The sequence below is a fragment of the Scyliorhinus canicula genome, chromosome 3 (assembly GCF_902713615.1).
Source record: "Scyliorhinus canicula chromosome 3, sScyCan1.1, whole genome shotgun sequence".
Taxonomy (NCBI): Eukaryota; Metazoa; Chordata; class Chondrichthyes; order Carcharhiniformes; family Scyliorhinidae; genus Scyliorhinus; species Scyliorhinus canicula.
In genome coordinates this window covers 149,321,636-149,338,425 of record NC_052148.1, presented here as the reverse complement: position 1 = coordinate 149,338,425, position 16,790 = coordinate 149,321,636, and the positions used below count along the sequence as shown (strand labels likewise).

Here is a 16,790-nt window from a genome sequence, read left to right as displayed (position 1 = left end):
TTGATAAGTACGTACCAGTCAGGCAGGGAGGAAGGGGTCGAGCGAGGGAACCGTGGTTTACCAAAGAAGTGGAATCTCTTGTTAAGAGGAAGAAGGAGGCCTATGTGAAGATGAGGCGTGAAGTTTCAGTTGGGGCGCTTGATATTTACAAGGAAGCGAGGAAGGATCTAAAGAGAGAGCTGAGACGAGCAAGGAGGGAACATGAGAAGTCTTTGGCAGGTAGGATCAAGGAAAACCCAAAAGCTTTCTATAGGTATGTCAGGAATAAAAGAATGACTAGGGTAAGAGTAGGGCCAGTCAAGGACAGTGGTGGGAAGTTGTGTGTGGAGGCTGAGGAGATAAGCGAGATACTAAATGAATACTTTTCGTCAGTATTCACTCAAGAAAAAGATAATATTGTGGAGGAGAATGCTGAGACCCAGGCTATTAGAATAGATGGCATTGAGGTGCGTAGGGAAGAAGTGTTGGCAATTCTGGACAAGGTGAAAATAGATAAGTCCCCGGGGCCGGATGGGATTTATCCTAGGATTCTCTGGGAAGCCAGGGAAGAGATTGCTGAGCCTTTGGCTTTGATTTTTAGGTCATCATTGGCTACAGGAATAGTGCCAGAGGACTGGAGGATAGCAAATGTGGTCCCTTTGTTCAAGAAGGGGAGTAGAGATAACCCCGGTAACTATAGGCCGGTGAGTCTAACGTCTGTGGTGGGTAAAGTCTTGGAGAGGATTATAAAAGATACGATTTATAATCATCTTGATAGGAATAATATGATTAGGGACAGTCAGCGTGGTTTTGTGAAGGGTAGGTCATGCCTCACAAACCTTATCGAGTTCTTTGAGAAGGTGACTGAACAGGTAGACGAGGGTAGAGCAGTTGATGTGGTGTATATGGATTTCAGTAAAGCGTTTGATAAGGTTCCCCACGGTCGTCTATTGCAGAAAATACGGAGGCTGGGGATTGAGGGTGATTTAGAGATGTGGATCAGAAATTGGCTAGTTGAAAGAAGACAGAGAGTGGTAGTTGATGGGAAATGTTCAGAATGGAGTTCAGTTACGAGTGGCGTACCACAAGGATCTGTTCTGGGGCCGTTGCTGTTTGTCATTTTTATAAATGACCTAGAGGAGGGCGCAGAAGGATGGGTGAGTAAATTTGCAGACGACACTAAAGTCGGTGGAGTTGTAGACAGTGCGGAAGGATGTTGCAGGTTACAGAGGGACATAGATAAGCTGCAGAGCTGGGCTGAGAGGTGGCAAATGGAGTTTAATGTGGAGAAGTGTGAGGTGATTCACTTTGGAAAGAATAACAGAAATGCGGAATATTTGGCTAATGGTAAAATTCTTGGTAGTGTGGATGAGCAGAGGGATCTCGGTGTCCATGTACATAGATCCCTGAAAGTTGCCACCCAGGTTGATAGGGTTGTGAAGAAGGCCTATGGTGTGTTGGCCTTTATTGGTAGAGGGATTGAGTTCCGGAGCCATGAGGTCATGTTGCAGTTGTACAAAACTCTAGTACGGCCGCATTTGGAGTATTGCGTACAGTTCTGGTCGCCTCATTATAGGAAGGACGTGGAAGCTTTGGAACGGGTGCAGAGGAGATTTACCAGGATGTTGCCTGGTATGGAGGGAAAATCTTATGAGGAAAGGCTGATGGACTTGAGGTTGTTTTCGTTAGAGAGAAGAAGGTTAAGAGGTGACTTAATAGAGGCATACAAAATGATCAGAGGGTTAGATAGGGTGGACAGCGAGAGCCTTCTCCCGCGGATGGAGGTGGCTAGCACGAGGGGACATAGCCTTAAATTGAAGGGTAATAGATATAGGACAGAGGTCAGAGGTGGGTTTTTTACGCAAAGAGTGGTGAGGCCGTGGAATGCCCTACCTGCAACAGTAGTGAACTCTCCAACATTGAGGGCATTTAAAAATTTATTGGATAAGCACATGGATGATAAGGGCATAGTGTAGGTTAGATGGCCTTTAGATTTTTTCCATGTCGGTGCAACATCGAGGGCCGAAGGGCCTGTACTGCGCTGTATCGTTCTATGTTCTATGTTCTAACTGCCTGGACAGTACGCGGAGCAATACCTTTCACTGTACCTTGGCGCACGTGACAATAAATCTAAAATCTGAAATCTTATGTTTCCTGACAGTTGTTGCATTTCCCCACCATCAATTATTATCTCTCCTTGTTTAATAAGGAAGACCTTAATGAGCTGTCCAATGACAGTTGGTAAATGCACTGCTTTGCATATTTAAGAAGTCTTCCAACACCAGGTTAAAGTCCAACAGGTTTATTTGGAAATACTAGCTTTCGGAGCGCAGCTCCTTCATCATCTGAGTGACTCACCTGATGAAGGAGCTACTCTCTGAAAGCTAGTGATTCCAAATAAACCTGTAGGACTTTAACCTGGTGTTGGAAGACTTCTTGCTGTGCCCACCCCAGTCCAACGTCAGCATCTCCACATCACAGCATATTTAAGTCTCAGTTTGATATTAATCTATGCAATTCGCTATCATCCAAATTCAGGATCATGGGTGTCACATTAGACTAGGAAGGGTAAAAGTGAGGAGACATTGTTCCCAATATTGATCACTATTTAGTCATTAGCTTCATCATCATTGTCAGTCCCTTGAAAGGAAGATGCCATCTGCCAGGTTTCATGATTTGTGTGTTCTTCGGTGATTCAGCAGAAGAACCCTGGAGCAACAGGTCTTTGGACAGAGAGGAAAAGGGTCGCCTTGAGGAAAGAGGAGTTCTTAAATTAAAGTTCTGCTCTCTCTCTCCTGCTTTCACCACTTTTCTGTAGCAGACTGTATGTGACCAGTTTCTGACTGCAGTTCAGCTTGACAGATGAGGCACTGCCACACGATATTTTTTGTGGCAAGTTCTTCCCTTGCATCAATATCAATTTGTCCCTTTTTTAATGAGGTCTTTAGAGTCCCCTTAAACCATTTCCTCAGTCCTCCTTGAGATCTGGTGTCATACTTAAGTTGTGAAAAGAAGATCTGCTTCGGAAGCATGTGGGAGCAGAGTCCAGGCCAGCGGAGATAATGTTGTATGATCATGACTACGATGATGGAGGAATTGGCTTTGGAGAGGGTGGTAGAGTTTGTTCATCTCTGTTTCTACTCGACTTCTGAGTATCCTGCAGAGACACCTCTGGTGGAAATTTCCCAGTGCTCAGAGGACCATTGGTAGGTGACCCAAGTCGCACTACCATTTAGAATGGTGGTGACAACAACAGCATTATACCGCTGTCCTTTTATGGAGATCTTTGTTTTTGAAGGCCTGATTCCACAATTGTTTTAAGTCTGCACTGGCATAGCTGATTCTGTGCTGGATCTCCTGCTTGATGGTGACATTTTCAGAACGCTCTTGAGACATGGGAACTGTTCAGCAACTTCTAAAGTCTTGCTAATAACAATAGCTGGAGGTGTAGGTGCTTATCTGGGACTGGGCTGGTGGAGGAATTTGGCCTTGTTGACGTTGAGTGAGAGACCAACCTTTTTGTATACGTAGTTGAAGAGGTTGAGGGTGGTCTGAATATCACTTTCAACGTGGACAACAACTACCAGTCATCAGCATATTGTAAGTTGCGAATATGCTGGAAATTCACCATAGCCTTGGCTCTCAGCCTGTTGCAGTTGAAAAGCTTCCCATTGTTGAACTCAACCATGAGCCCTTGTGGAAGTTGGTCAAATGAGTTCCTCGACCAGGCTCAGGTAGATAGTGAAGAGAGTTAATGCAATCACACAACCTTGCTTAACGTCTGTCTGGATACAAAAAGGCTGGGTCTCCAATCCACTGCAAAGGGTGGTTGCTGTCATATCAATGTGCAGGAGCCACAGGATAGGATAAAGCTTGCTGGATATCTCAAGTTGCTGGGAGGCTTTACAAAGGGCTTGGTGGCTGATGGAGTCAAAGGCCATGTAGAGCTATTTGCATTGTACCAAGCACTTTTCTTTTCAGGACCTCCAGCTGCAAGTCCTACGTATGAAGATAGAACCTGTCTCAACTACTCTTCCCTTGTATCAGATAGCAGTAGCCTGCTGATGTGCTTGGCTATTATGCACACTTGTAGATTGGCAACTCGAAGGGGTTGACACCCATACCCAGTATGAGGAGAGGGGAGAAAACAAAGAAAAATAAAGCAATGTCACTTACTCTATATACTACAAGCACATTGGTCGAAACTTTCTCGCTGTTCCTGCCGACAGGATCTTCCAGTCCCGCTGACCCTGCCATGGGTTCCCCAACAATGGAGGGTGCGAACAACGGGAACATTTATTGACAGCAGTTAGACCAGAAGTTCCAATGCTGGGCCGCCTCCGCTGCTGCAAAACATGCTGTGAGGTGGGAGTGCAACCCAATGCTTTATGCCTGTATATATGCAGCTTGTATGCTACACCTTGATTTTTAAAAGTACAAACACCACCATGCAGCTAACATAGTCATAAACAGAGTAACTCTTTTCATTTGAAATGAAATGAAAATCGCTTATTGTCACAAGTAGGCTTCAATGAAGTTACTGTGAAAAGCCCCTAGTCGCCACATTCCGGCGCCTGTCCGGGGAGGCTGGTACGGGAATTGAACCGTGCTGCTGGCTTGCATTGGTCTGCTTTAAAAGCCAGCGATTTAGCCGAGTGAGCTATACATTTAGCAGCATGGGTTAAGCCAGTAGAATAGTACGGTGTAGTTAACAAATCAGAAGCGAGCAGAGAGATGGACTTTACCTGTCAGGAGCCCTTGGGGCAAAGCAAGAGGTAGTGGAATGAACACAAAGGACATTTTCTGCCCCAAGCTGTTGGATCTTGCTCTCAACCGTCTGCAAATCTGTGCGCAATTCATCTCCCTCAAGCAGATTCTCAATCACTACAGGTTCAAAACCTGATCCAAAAATAAATGCAAGTGTTGAAATGAATCAGAACAATTATAAAACAGTAAGGAACATTTTACATCTCACACTGACACATGATTTCACAAAAATTCAGTTTTTTTAGTTAGCAAAATATTAAAAATGAACAAGTGTCTGCGCATTGATAAAAAAAACCATGAAAATTATTTTGTCACAATGTCACATAATAAAAAGTGCACAGGCATCCAAATAGCATTATAAACTGAAATGGCAGCCTAGGGGAGATTTTCAATCATACCTCCTTATTTTAATGTCATGTCACAGTACAGGTATATTATTTTGGAGTGGTTCAATTTATACTGTACATCTTATCCCGTTGTTGAAGGTTTCGGTGTCCTGTACATTATGGAAATATGCAATTGTGTTTGGACCATAAATTGACACATTTAATCTCTGTGGTTACATTAATAAAACAGTTATGCCTTAATAAGATCATTTGAAAAGTGATGCTATTTTATTTGTCAAAGTTTTGATGTTAACGAGTAAATCTTTGAAGCCTCTATGCTAGTGCAGGGTCCCTTAAAGGTTGCAGAACGGGGCACAGATATTAGCACAGCCAATTTGCGGCTGTTTCAGTTTTCTATTTAAGATTGGAAGCATCAAGAGTTGAGCCTGCGGCCCTCTGTGCATGATTCTCTGATCCATTCTCCAGGCTTCGTTCTGGCAGCAAACTCTATGAAATATATCAAATAAAGTTAATAGCTGGTTGCTCCCTCAACCTCTTGGTGGGTGAATGCATCACACGGTGTGATGCTAATTTGTGCTAACCAGAATGTCTGTCTTTGATTTTTGGCCTGTGCTGATTTAGATACTCCAAGCACAGGAGTAAAATCTGCAATTCATCTCAGCATGTGTGAAGTGCAGACAAGGAGCGAGATTTAATTCCCACCCCTGTGGGAGGTTTTGTGGTGGTGAGGGTATTTAATCAGGCAGGAGGGTGGCGACTGGGACCCTGCTGTCTTCCTGCCTCTGTCCTGATTAAGTCTGGGACACAAATGCTTGTGGACAGCCATCCTACTGTAGCCATCTGGGATGGCCACTTCCAGAATACAAAATGGACGATCGCAGACACCCCGGCGCCAGAAAGGCACAAACAAAGAAAGCCAACGGCCACCTAGGACACGCCCAGCCATCAGGGCACCCACCCCTTTATTGATCAAGATCAATACCAGTGATCAAGATACGGCCCAATTAATCGGGGCCAAGTTCAAGGTCCGCCCAAAAGCGCGCGAAGCCCCTTCAGGTATAAGAAGAAGCCCCCGAGAGAAAATCGCTCTCTTGGACTCGGCTCTCGAAGCGGAGATACCTGTCCACCAGCTGCACCAGAAGCAAGTAAGTCCAAGGTCAACACTCGCTACCAGACGGACGACCTTAGCTGTTCTCCTGTTACATCTTCGAACCCAACAGCCTCAGATCCGAACAACGGCCATTGTTCCTCTGACTGAGTGGGCACACAAAGTTAAGTATAGGCGTTAGCGTTAGAGATAGTTTAGTTTGTGGTATTTGTGCATGAGTAGATATTACTCTGTGTGTAAATAAATAGTATTGACTTTGAACTAACTAACTGGTGCATTAGTTCTTTGATCAGTATTCAGGTTTGAACCTTGTGGCAGTATCGAAAGATACCTGGCGACTCTAGAGCAAACATAATTAGGATCAAGGAAGGCGACCATATTGACCGCTGTATTTAGAACCAGATAAATATAGCAACACTACCCTCCTGCCAATTGAGGCCCTTAACTAATGGCCACCTAAGGTCCTCATTCTGCTACTGCTGGTATTCATCCAGCAGTGGGATATGGGGGACAAGCTGTATGGGGAGCTTTAAAAGTAACTTGCTTGCAGGCTCCTGGAGAGGGGGTCCTCATCAGCCACATTGAATACAGCTCCAGATTTCTGAACATGGTGTTGGAAATTATTCAATCCAAATTCCAAACTTAAAGATTTTAGTTGATCTCCAATATTTTGTAGGGCCTCTTCTGATTCTGCAAGTAGCACTGTGTCATCAACTTACCACATGTTTTCTACATTCATGCCCACAATTCTTACCCGTAGAAGTTTTAGTTTATTCATGAATGAGAGTATACAAAATTCTGCAAAGGACATTTTCCCAAAACAGAAAAGAAAAAGAGACAAGGAGTGGATGACTGATGAGATCCTAGCAATGATGATAGAAAGAGGAAAGAAAATATACACCCGAGTATGATGGTTGATAAGAAAATAAAGAATACACTTAGGGAACCTAAAGAGTAATGGTATAACAGGACGTCTGATGAGGCACTGGAGCTGGAAAGAAAACACAAAATGAGAGGTGAAATCTTTCACAGATAGGAAGAAAGATAAAACAACAGATTTTGGATGAATAAAAGACAAATTGAAAAGGATGCAATAGCAAAAAGATGGACAGAATATATAAGTCAACTATAGGAAGATCGAATTTGAGGGAGTCCTCAACATAATGAAGGACCAAACATTCTGATATCAGAGGTAAAGAATGCTTTAAAACTACTGGATATAGTAAAAACTCCAAACATAGGTGAAGTAACAGCATGGCATCTAAGAACAAGAAAGGGAATGTTTAACCTAAGCCAATCTTCGACAAATATCTAGGAGTAGACAAGAGCTTTACATATGCCTCACAAGTTATGTAATAACATTTGGTTGTGGTTATCACCAAAAGCTAATAGACATGCTGCTGAAATGTGACATTGACAGTAAAGATGTAAGATTGATCCAGAGGCTTTATAGGTACCAAACAGAAAGAATCAAGGTAGAAGATGGACATTCAGACATGTTTCAAGTGAAGAGAGGAGTACAAACGGCTGTGTACTGTTGCCAAAATTAATGGTAATGGGGCAAGTGAAAAAACAAAAAGGTGTTCCCAGGTGAAGTGTGAGTTGCTGGATAACAAATTGTCCAAATGTTAAATGAAAGAATAAAGCAAGAAACAAGAATTGAAAAATGAGCCATCAAAAACCAAACAAAATAGAGGCAATGGTTATGATCTAAAATTGCTGAGCACAATGTGGAGATCAGAAGATTGTAGAGTGCCGAGTAAAATGATGAGGTGCTGTTCCTCTGGCTTAACTTCAGGCTATTATCAGGGAGAGGGATTGAGCCAGTGATTGGGGAACCGAACTTGTGAAGGCGCCAAAAGACTATGGCTTTTATAATCCCAGTATTTAATTGGAGGAAATTCTATTTATCCACAACTGGAGATTGGAAAGGCAGCGTGGTAAATAAGGGAGAGGTCACGAAATGCGGTGGCGAGGTTAAGGTGGTGGGGAGATGTACCTGGGAGTCATCAGTGTACATGTGGAACTTGGCATCATATTTTCAGATGATTTCCCCATGTTGCAGTATGAACACCATGTCATAAATTCAGTCTTCGGCCCCTCTTCCCCAACACTACACTGCAATGTAGGGAAGGGAAGCCAGGTCCCTATACATGGTGAATATTAAAAAAACACAGATGAAGAACCTCTACTGTAGGGGAATAGTTAAAAAGCAAGTTTTGAAAATGAAAATATTGTAACTGTAATTAAAATACAAGCTTATATTGTTCTAAGGCAAGGTGAGATGAAATGAAATGAAAATCGCTTATTGTCACGAGTAGGCTTCAATGAAGTTACTGTGAAAAGCCCCTAGTCGCCACATTCCGGCGCCTGTTCGGGGAGGCTGTTACGGGAATCGAACCGTGCTGCTGGCTTGCCTTGGTCTGCTTTCAAAGCCAGCGATTAGCCCTGTGAGCTAATGATAAGCTTGCAGCTTGGCGGTGATAAAAGCAAACTGTTACACCAGCCTTTTAGGATCCAGACTGCAAATGTATACAGCAGTAAGTTATATACCAATGTAAGTGATGGTAAGGACCACTATTCAGAAGTCACAATTCAAAACTTGTAAGCCAATAGGGAAGAGAAAGAGGATGGGGGGGGGGGTATCAAATCATGCAGGTATAAAGCTACGGGCGCACGTGTTGCCCGCTCTCTTTGTCTTTGCTCTTCTTTCAATTTCTTCCTTATGCCCTGCTAGGCTTTTGTTTTTTTTGTATTTCCGAAGTGTACTAACCATGTTTTTGCCATAAAGCTCAATCTCGCACTACCACCAGACCCTCATCTCTTATTTGAAAATAAGAGGTCCGCTGGCCAAGAGGCGTGCTGGATTCAACCGGATGAAGGCGACCCTCTTCACCAAGGGCGTGAAATTTGGGATGCTACACCCAGCGAGGCTATGGGTCACGTACAAGGAACAGCATCACTATTTTGAGACGCCAGACGAGGCATGGTCATTCCTCAAACAAGAAAAGCTGGACTCGAATTAAAGGACGGCTAAGCTTTGGTGGAATGCGGCAATAACGCTGGGTAACATGGTACCATTTCTAATATAAGATTGTATACAATGTTGGGTGCGTGTAATGGCTGTGGTTGTGGCTGGAGGGTGCAGTGCTTTCGGCAAAGTTGAGATACGTGGGGGGGGGGGGGGGGTGAATTTTTGGGAAGTTGGAGCCTTGGTTCAACAAATGTCTCCTCACGGGGCAATGTTAGTGTTTTCTGTTTATTTTTTGTTTTGTTTTACTATTTACTCACTGGGGCTGGAGAGGTAGTTTAATTGGTTTATTCACATGGGGGGGGGGGGGGAAGAGTCCGGACAATGAGGCGACAGTCTGATCGGTGCCAGGGGCAGGAGCTGCCAGGGTCAACATGGGTCATCTGACTCTCGGGAGCATAGTGGGGGGTGAGCAAGTGCCCAGCTGGTGCTTGGCAGGGGATTTTGAGTCTTGGGGCTGTTGGGGGGGGGGGGGGGGGGGGGGAGAGGGAGGGAGGGAGGAGGGGGGCATTCTGCTTTGCTGACAAAGCAGGTATCAGTTTCGGGGTCGGCGGCTCCCTGTGGGGGCGCTTGAGGAAGCGAAGGGCGCGGGCTTGAGGTTGGCCAAGAAAGGGCGATGGCTAGTCGGCGAGGGGGTGGGGGGGGGGGGGGGGGGGGTGGGGGGGGGGGGGGGGGAGGGGGGTGTTAGCCCCCCGTCCAGGCTGATCACGTGGAATGTGAGGGGTTTGAATGGGCCGGTCAAAAGAGCGCGCGTGTTCGCGCATCTAAAGGGGTTAAAGGCAGACGTAGCAATTCTTCAGGAGACACATTTAAAGCTCACAGATCGCACGAGATTGAGAAAGGGATGGGTAGGCCAGGTGTTCCATTCAGGGCTGGATTCGAAGACCAGGGGGGTAGCAATTCTGATCCATAAGGGTGTGGCATTCGAGGCTGGGAGAATTGTGGCAGATAAGGGGGGCAGGTATATAATGGTGAGTGGAAAGTGGGAGGGGGACCGGGTGGTGTTTGTGAACGTCTATGCTCTGAATTGGGATGATGTGCAATTTATGAGACGCTTGCTGGGCAAAATCCCGGACTTAAGAGTCACACCACCCAATCATGGGGGGAGAATTTAACACAGTCATCGAGCCCGAGCTGGAACGGTTGAAGTCCAGGACAGGGAAGCGACCAGCAGTGGCTAAGGAACTGAAGGGTTTTATGGAGCAGATGGGGGGTTGGATCCCTGGAGGTTCGCGCGGCTGAGAGCAAAGGAGTTCTCTTTTTCTCCCACATTCATAAGGTTTATTCCCGCATAGATTTCTTTGTCTTGAGTAGAGCGTTAATCCCAAAGGTGGCGGAGACAGAATACTCAGCAATTACAGTCTCGGACCATGCCCCGCACTGGGTGGACCTGCAGCTTAGTGAGGAGAGAGGGCAGCGCCCACTCTGGAGACTGGATGTGAGGCTGCTGGCAGACAAAGAGGTTTGCGGGCGGATTAGCAGGAACATCCAGGATTACCTGGAAACAAACGATACGGGTGAGGTTGCAGCGGCAACGGTCTGGGAGGCTCTAAAGGCAGTTGTCAGAGGAGAACTCATCTCAATTCGATCCCATAGGGAAAAGAGAGAAAGAGCGGAGAGGGAGAGACTGGTGGAGGAGGTACTCCGAGTGGACAGGAGATACGCGGAGGCCCCCGAGGCGGGGCTACTGAGGGAGCGGCGGAGTCTGCAGGCAGAGTTTGAACTGCTGACCACAGGGAAAGTGGTAGCACAGCTGAGGAAGGCAAGGGGGGCAGTCTATTGAGTACGGGGAGAAAGCGAGTAGAATGCAGGTACACCAACTGCGAAAGAGGGAGGCGGCCAGGGAAATCGGGGGAGTAAAGAATAAGGAGGGTAACACGGTCTTGGATCCAGGGGGGGTGAACAGAGTCTTTAAGGAATTCTATAGTAAACTATATGAGTTGGAGCCCCTGACAGGAGCAGAAGGGATGAGGCAATATTTGGACCAGTTGAGGTTTACAAAGGTGGAAGAGTACCTTGTGGAGGGGCTGGGGGCCCCGATTGAATTGGAGGAGATTGTCAAGGGTATAGAGGGCATGCAATCGGGTAAAGCCCCGGGGCCGAACGGTTACCAGGTAGAATTGTACAAGAAATGTTTGGAAATATTGAGCCCACTCCTGATGAGGACCTTCAATGAGGCTAGAGAGAAAGGAACCCTCCCCCAAAAATGTTACAGGCCTTGATCTCACTCATTCTTAAATGAGGGAAGGACCCGGAACATTGCGGTCCATACAGACCGATTTCGCTGGATGCCAAATTGCTAGCTAAGATTCTGGCCACAAGAATTGAGGACTGCATCGCAGGGGTGATAGAGGAAGGCCAGACTGGGTTTGTTAAATGCAGACAACTCAAGACCAATGTCCGGAGACTTTTGAATATTATTATGATGCCCTCAGAGGGAGGGGAGGTGGAGGTGGTAACAGCGATGGGCGCAGAGAAAGCCTTTGACCGGGTGGAGTGGGAGTACCTGTGGGAAACGCTGGGGAGGTTCAGGTTTGGTGAGGGCTTTATTGACTGGGTGAAATTGCCGTACCAGGCGCCTGCAGCAAGTGTATGTACGAGCCGGCTGAGGTCGGGGTACTTCGAGCTTCACCGGGGAACGAGGCATGGGTGTCCCCTCTCCCCGTTACTATTTGCCCTAGCTATAGAACCACTAGCTCTGATGCAGAGAGCCTCGAGGAACTGGCGGGACATGCTCCCGCTGTCACTGGCAGGGAGGGTAACGCCAACCCGTTACTCCACAGGTCCAGTGTTGGAGGCGACACTGCGGATCTGGGGACAGTGGAGGAGGTACAAGAAGGTGGAGGGAGCGTTGGTCTGGACCCCGATATGCAACAACCACAGGTTTGTCCCGGGTAGAATGGATGGTGGGTTCCAGAGCTGGCAGAGGGCAGGCATCAGAAGGATGGGAGATCTGTTCATAGACGGAAGCTTTCCCAGTTTGAAGGCGCTCGAGGACAAATTAAATCTGCCACCAGGAAATGCCTTTAAATATATGGAAGTACGAGCCTTCCTGAAAAAACAGGTAGTGGCCTTTCTGACGCTGCCGCCACGGAGGATACAGGGCAGGGTGGTCTCCGGCACCTGGGTGGGGGAGGGGAGGGTGTCGGATATGGACCAGGAACTGCAGGAGGTGGAGGAAACCCCGGTGGAGGAGCTCAAGGGCAAGTGGGAGGAGGAGCTAGGTGAGGAGTTGGAAGCGGGTCTGTGGGCAGAGGTCCTGGGCAGGGTTAATTCCTCCTCATCATCTGCCAGGCTCGGTCTAATTCAATTTAAGGTGGTCCACTGGGCACACATGACGGCAGCGAGAATGAGCACGTTTTTTGGGGTAGAAGACAGTTGTATGAGGTGCAAGTGCAGCCGTGCAAACCATGTCCACATGTTTTGGGCATGCCCGGAGCTTAGAATGTTCTGGCAAGGGTTCGCGACGGCAATGTCCAAGGTGCTTGACACACGGGTGGCGCCGAGTCCAGAGATAGCGATCTTTGGAGTGTCAGAAAACCCGGGAGTTCAGGGGGCAAATAGGCCGCGTCTTGGCCTTTGCCTCACTAGTCGCCCAGAGATGGATTTTATTAATGTGGAGTGACTCGAAGCCCCTGAGTGTAGAGACTTGGGTTACCGACATGGCTGGGTTTCTCAGCCTCGAGAAAATAAAGTTTGCCTTAAGAGGGTCTACGCTAGGGTTCTCTCGGAGGTGGCAGCCGTTCGTCGACTTTCCCGGGGAAAATTAAAATGTTAGTAGCAGCAGCAATCCGTGAGGGGGCGGGGTTTGCTTCATTGGGATGGTGTGGGAAGACTGGGTCGTGTGGGGTAATGCCTATTTAATTGTTATTGTTTATTCTCTTTTTGCACTATGTTAATGTTCACTCTAGTTTGTTTGTTATTATGGTTATTACTGTTTTATTATGAAAAATTCTGCAAAACCTTAATAAAAATACTTTTAAAAAAAAAGAAAATAAGAGGTCCTACATCTAATGTGTCACTCTAATAAATGTGAAGTTATCTGCTTCGGTAGCAAAAATAGGAAGGCAGATTATTATTTGAATGGGTGTAAATTAAAAGAGGTGGATACTCAGCGAGACCTTGATTTCCTCATGCATCTGTCACTGAAAGTAAGCGCCCAGGTACAGCAGGCAGTAAAGAAGGTAAATGGTATGTTGGCCTTCATAGCGAGAGGATTTGAGTATAGGAATAGAGATGTTTTACTGCAATTGTATAGGGCATTGGTGAGGCCGCACCTGGAGTATTATGTGTAGTTTTGGTGTCCTTGTCTGAGGAAGGATGTTCTTGCTATGGAGGGACTGCAGCAAAGGTTTACAAAGCTGATTCCTAGGATGGCGGGACTGTCATATAAGGAGAGACTAAGTCAGTTAGGATTATATTCATTGTAGTTTAGAAGAGTGAGAAGGGATCTCATAAAAGTTTACAAAATTCTAACAGAATTAGACAGGGTTGAGTCAGAAAGAATGCTCCTGATGGTGGGGGAGTCCAAGCTAGGGTTAAAGTTTGAGGATAAGGAGTAAACCTTTTAGCATTGAGGTGAGGAGAAATGTCTTCACAAAGAGAATGGTGAATCTGTGGAATTTGCGATCAAAGTAGTTGAGGCCAAAATATTCTGTAATTTCAAGAATGAATGAGATAAAACTCTTGGGGCTAAATGGATCAAGGGACATTGGGGGAAGGCGGGATCAGGGTATTGAACCTGATGATCAGCCATGATCGTAATGAATGGCAGAGCAGGCACGAAGGGCTGAATGGCCACCTCATGCTTCTATTTTCTATGTTTCTAATACAGAGCTGCAGAAATACTTTGTTGTAATGATGACATCATGGGAATATTCTCCAAGAAACAGGAATGTTTTCCCAGGGAGGAAAGGGAGATGAAATATCAGGGAGGCTGTAAAATGTGATACATACCCCTATGGGAGGGTACACAACCTCAACAAAGTTAATGAAGGGAAGAAAGATGATAAAATAGAATAAACACTATAGACGAACGAGAGATCAGAATCGCTAAAACAGGAAAACAGTGACAGTAGGGGTAGACGTCCATGTTCAGTTACTATCTGATACCGATACCATGAATTATAATTTTGTACCTGCAGTGATCATTGATTTGAAGCATGATTTCTGATCAATCCTTGGCCATATGATATACTTTGCTTTAGGTCTCCTATGTCGCAATGCAAGGAAGCAAAGAGTCAGGCTCATTCCTGTTGCCATTGGAACCACAAAGCAGCTAGAAACAGTTCGAACACCTGGTAATAGAAGAGGTTCACTGTCAGCATCTTCAGGGTGCAGATTATCAAGAGAGTTAAACAATATCCACACATTTGATGGCCATGAAGGGTAGGATTTAATCGTTCAATTATTTGTTAACTATTTTGTCAAAGAATGTCAATTATAATTGTATCCAGCGCAGAAGGGTGAACATGTGTAAAAGATTAGTCAATTAAAAAGAGTCCAAACTGCGGAATTGCCTGAGGAAAATTGGACAGCAAGAACCTGCGCCAGCAAAGGTCAAGTTGCAGAGTATTATTCTGAGCAAATAATATACAAGTCAGCAACTGAAAGAAGGAACGATACAGACAAAGCAAATAGGTAACAGTTTTCCTTGTAAATCTAAAAGTGGAGTAATAAAGGAATACTTAGACTTCTGAATTAACCAATTCATTATATTCGTGGAATACATTTTTGGATTACCAGTACCTGGCCTCTCTCCTAACTGTCTAAGTTTACTTGTTTGCAAATTACACACCGTGTGGGTTGAGAAATTCAGCATCTCATCAACTGGGCACTCGGCTTCTCTGTAATATTTTATAAAACAAAAGCTCATGTAGAACAGCACTTCACTTCAAAACATGCGACTGTATTTAATTACAATTTTTCTTGAGATTTGCAATCTGCCAAAAAGATAATCAGATAGTACTTCTCTAGCTCCAGCTATTATGAAGAAATGAAATGAAATGAATGAAATGAAAATAGCTTATTGTCACGAGTAGGCTTCAATGAAGTTACTGTGAAAAGCCACTAGTCGCCACATTCCGGCACCTGTCCAGGGAGGCTGATAGGAGAAGAAGAACTGGTTGTGGTACATTTTAAGGATTAACACATTTTGGAATGTAGAAAATGGATGTGCTGCAGATGCTGTCTTGTCTTCCTTTCATTTAAAACACTGGTTGTGAAATACAGCTGCATAACACTCTATTTCTTGGTTATATAAGTATCATTTGATCCAATATGGCAGCTACAGTGTGCACACAATTCTTGTTTGGATATTTAAGGACATGGAGGGTGCGAATGTGGGAAACAGGCAGAGTAGGAATTCAGCAGTGGGATGGTCTCCCTCTAGTGTTTTTAAAGGAATCATCAACTACTTACATGTTAGTTGCTGATTGATTTCTACTGGTTGTTGCTGCAATTGTAGAAGTATTTGGTGATTTCTGGAGTTGCTTAAAGCTACTCATGGCTACAGGGAGTGAAGTGGCAAGTGCTAAAGGACTTTGTTCAGGATTCTGCACAGACCTCTTGCTCTCAGACATGGTTGGAGTAGTAGGCATTCCTCTTGGAATATAGGGCATGCTTCTCTAGAATGATTTCCAAGTGTGGCAGCGGCAGGAAATGCGGCGAGCTTCCCAGCGCTTGGCACTTTGAGGCTGGCAATGCAATTCAACGTTAAGTGGTCCACTTAAGAAGACCCCATTTGTGTCACGTCATAAATGAAGGCTCGCCAGTCGATTTGCCGGGACTGCGCTCGCCAGCACCCCGCCTCCCTGCACCCTACCCAACAAGGTCGAGCAGCACTTAAACAGCCCTTGCACAGCCAACCCCACTCAGCTCACAGCCATGACGCTGCAACAACCGGTCCCAAGGTTTGAAGACGCGGACAAGGTTTGAAGAACCTCTGGAACAGGTTTATCTGGAGCTGATGGAGACATTAGGGAGTGGCTGGGATATTCAGAGAGAGACATCAGTGACACTCCAGCATGTCCATAGCCGGTTGGAGGAGAACCAGAGGCTACGGGCACAGGAGTTGTCGCCGGCAATTCTTGGCACCGAGGCTAGAGTGCTGACTGCAGTGGAGAGCCTGGTGCATGAAAATGAAATGAAATGAAAATCGCTTATTGTCACGAGTAGGCTTCAATGAAGTTACTGTGAAAAGCCCCTAGTCGCCACATTCCGGCGCCTGTCCGGGGAGGCTGGTACGGGAATCGAACCGTGCTGCTGGCCTGCTTGGTCTGCTTTATGATGTCGGCAACAAGAGTGAAGGTGTCGAAGGCGTTGCACAGTCGGTGTCGGCGATAGCTAAGAGCCTCGGTAGACTGTCCAACTCGATGGGGCGTGACCCAGTACCAGACTGACCTAGATGAGATCTCAGATGGGAATGGCCGAGGTGCTGCGGAGCTTATCCCAGTCACAGGTGTGCTTTGCTGAGTCACTGCAGAACATGGCCCAATCACTGATGAGCATCGTCAAGGGCTTCGATGCCATGGTGCAGACATTGGGGAGCAGCCAGGGC

The 16,790-nt window shown here is 46.0% G+C and overlaps 1 protein-coding gene across 2 annotated transcripts in view; it reads right to left on the bottom strand.

Annotated features, from left to right (window-relative positions):
• Window positions 1-16,790, bottom strand: part of sepsecs (Sep (O-phosphoserine) tRNA:Sec (selenocysteine) tRNA synthase) — a 106,718-nt gene that overhangs the window by 40,719 nt on the left and 49,209 nt on the right. For both annotated transcript variants that reach the window (XM_038791473.1, XM_038791474.1), the window contains 2 exons: window positions 14,371-14,529; window positions 4,725-4,878 (listed from right to left, as the gene is read on the bottom strand). In XM_038791473.1, the coding sequence (XP_038647401.1) occupies window positions 4,725-4,878; window positions 14,371-14,529 (313 nt within the window). The remainder of the gene's footprint in view (window positions 1-4,724; window positions 4,879-14,370; window positions 14,530-16,790) is intronic.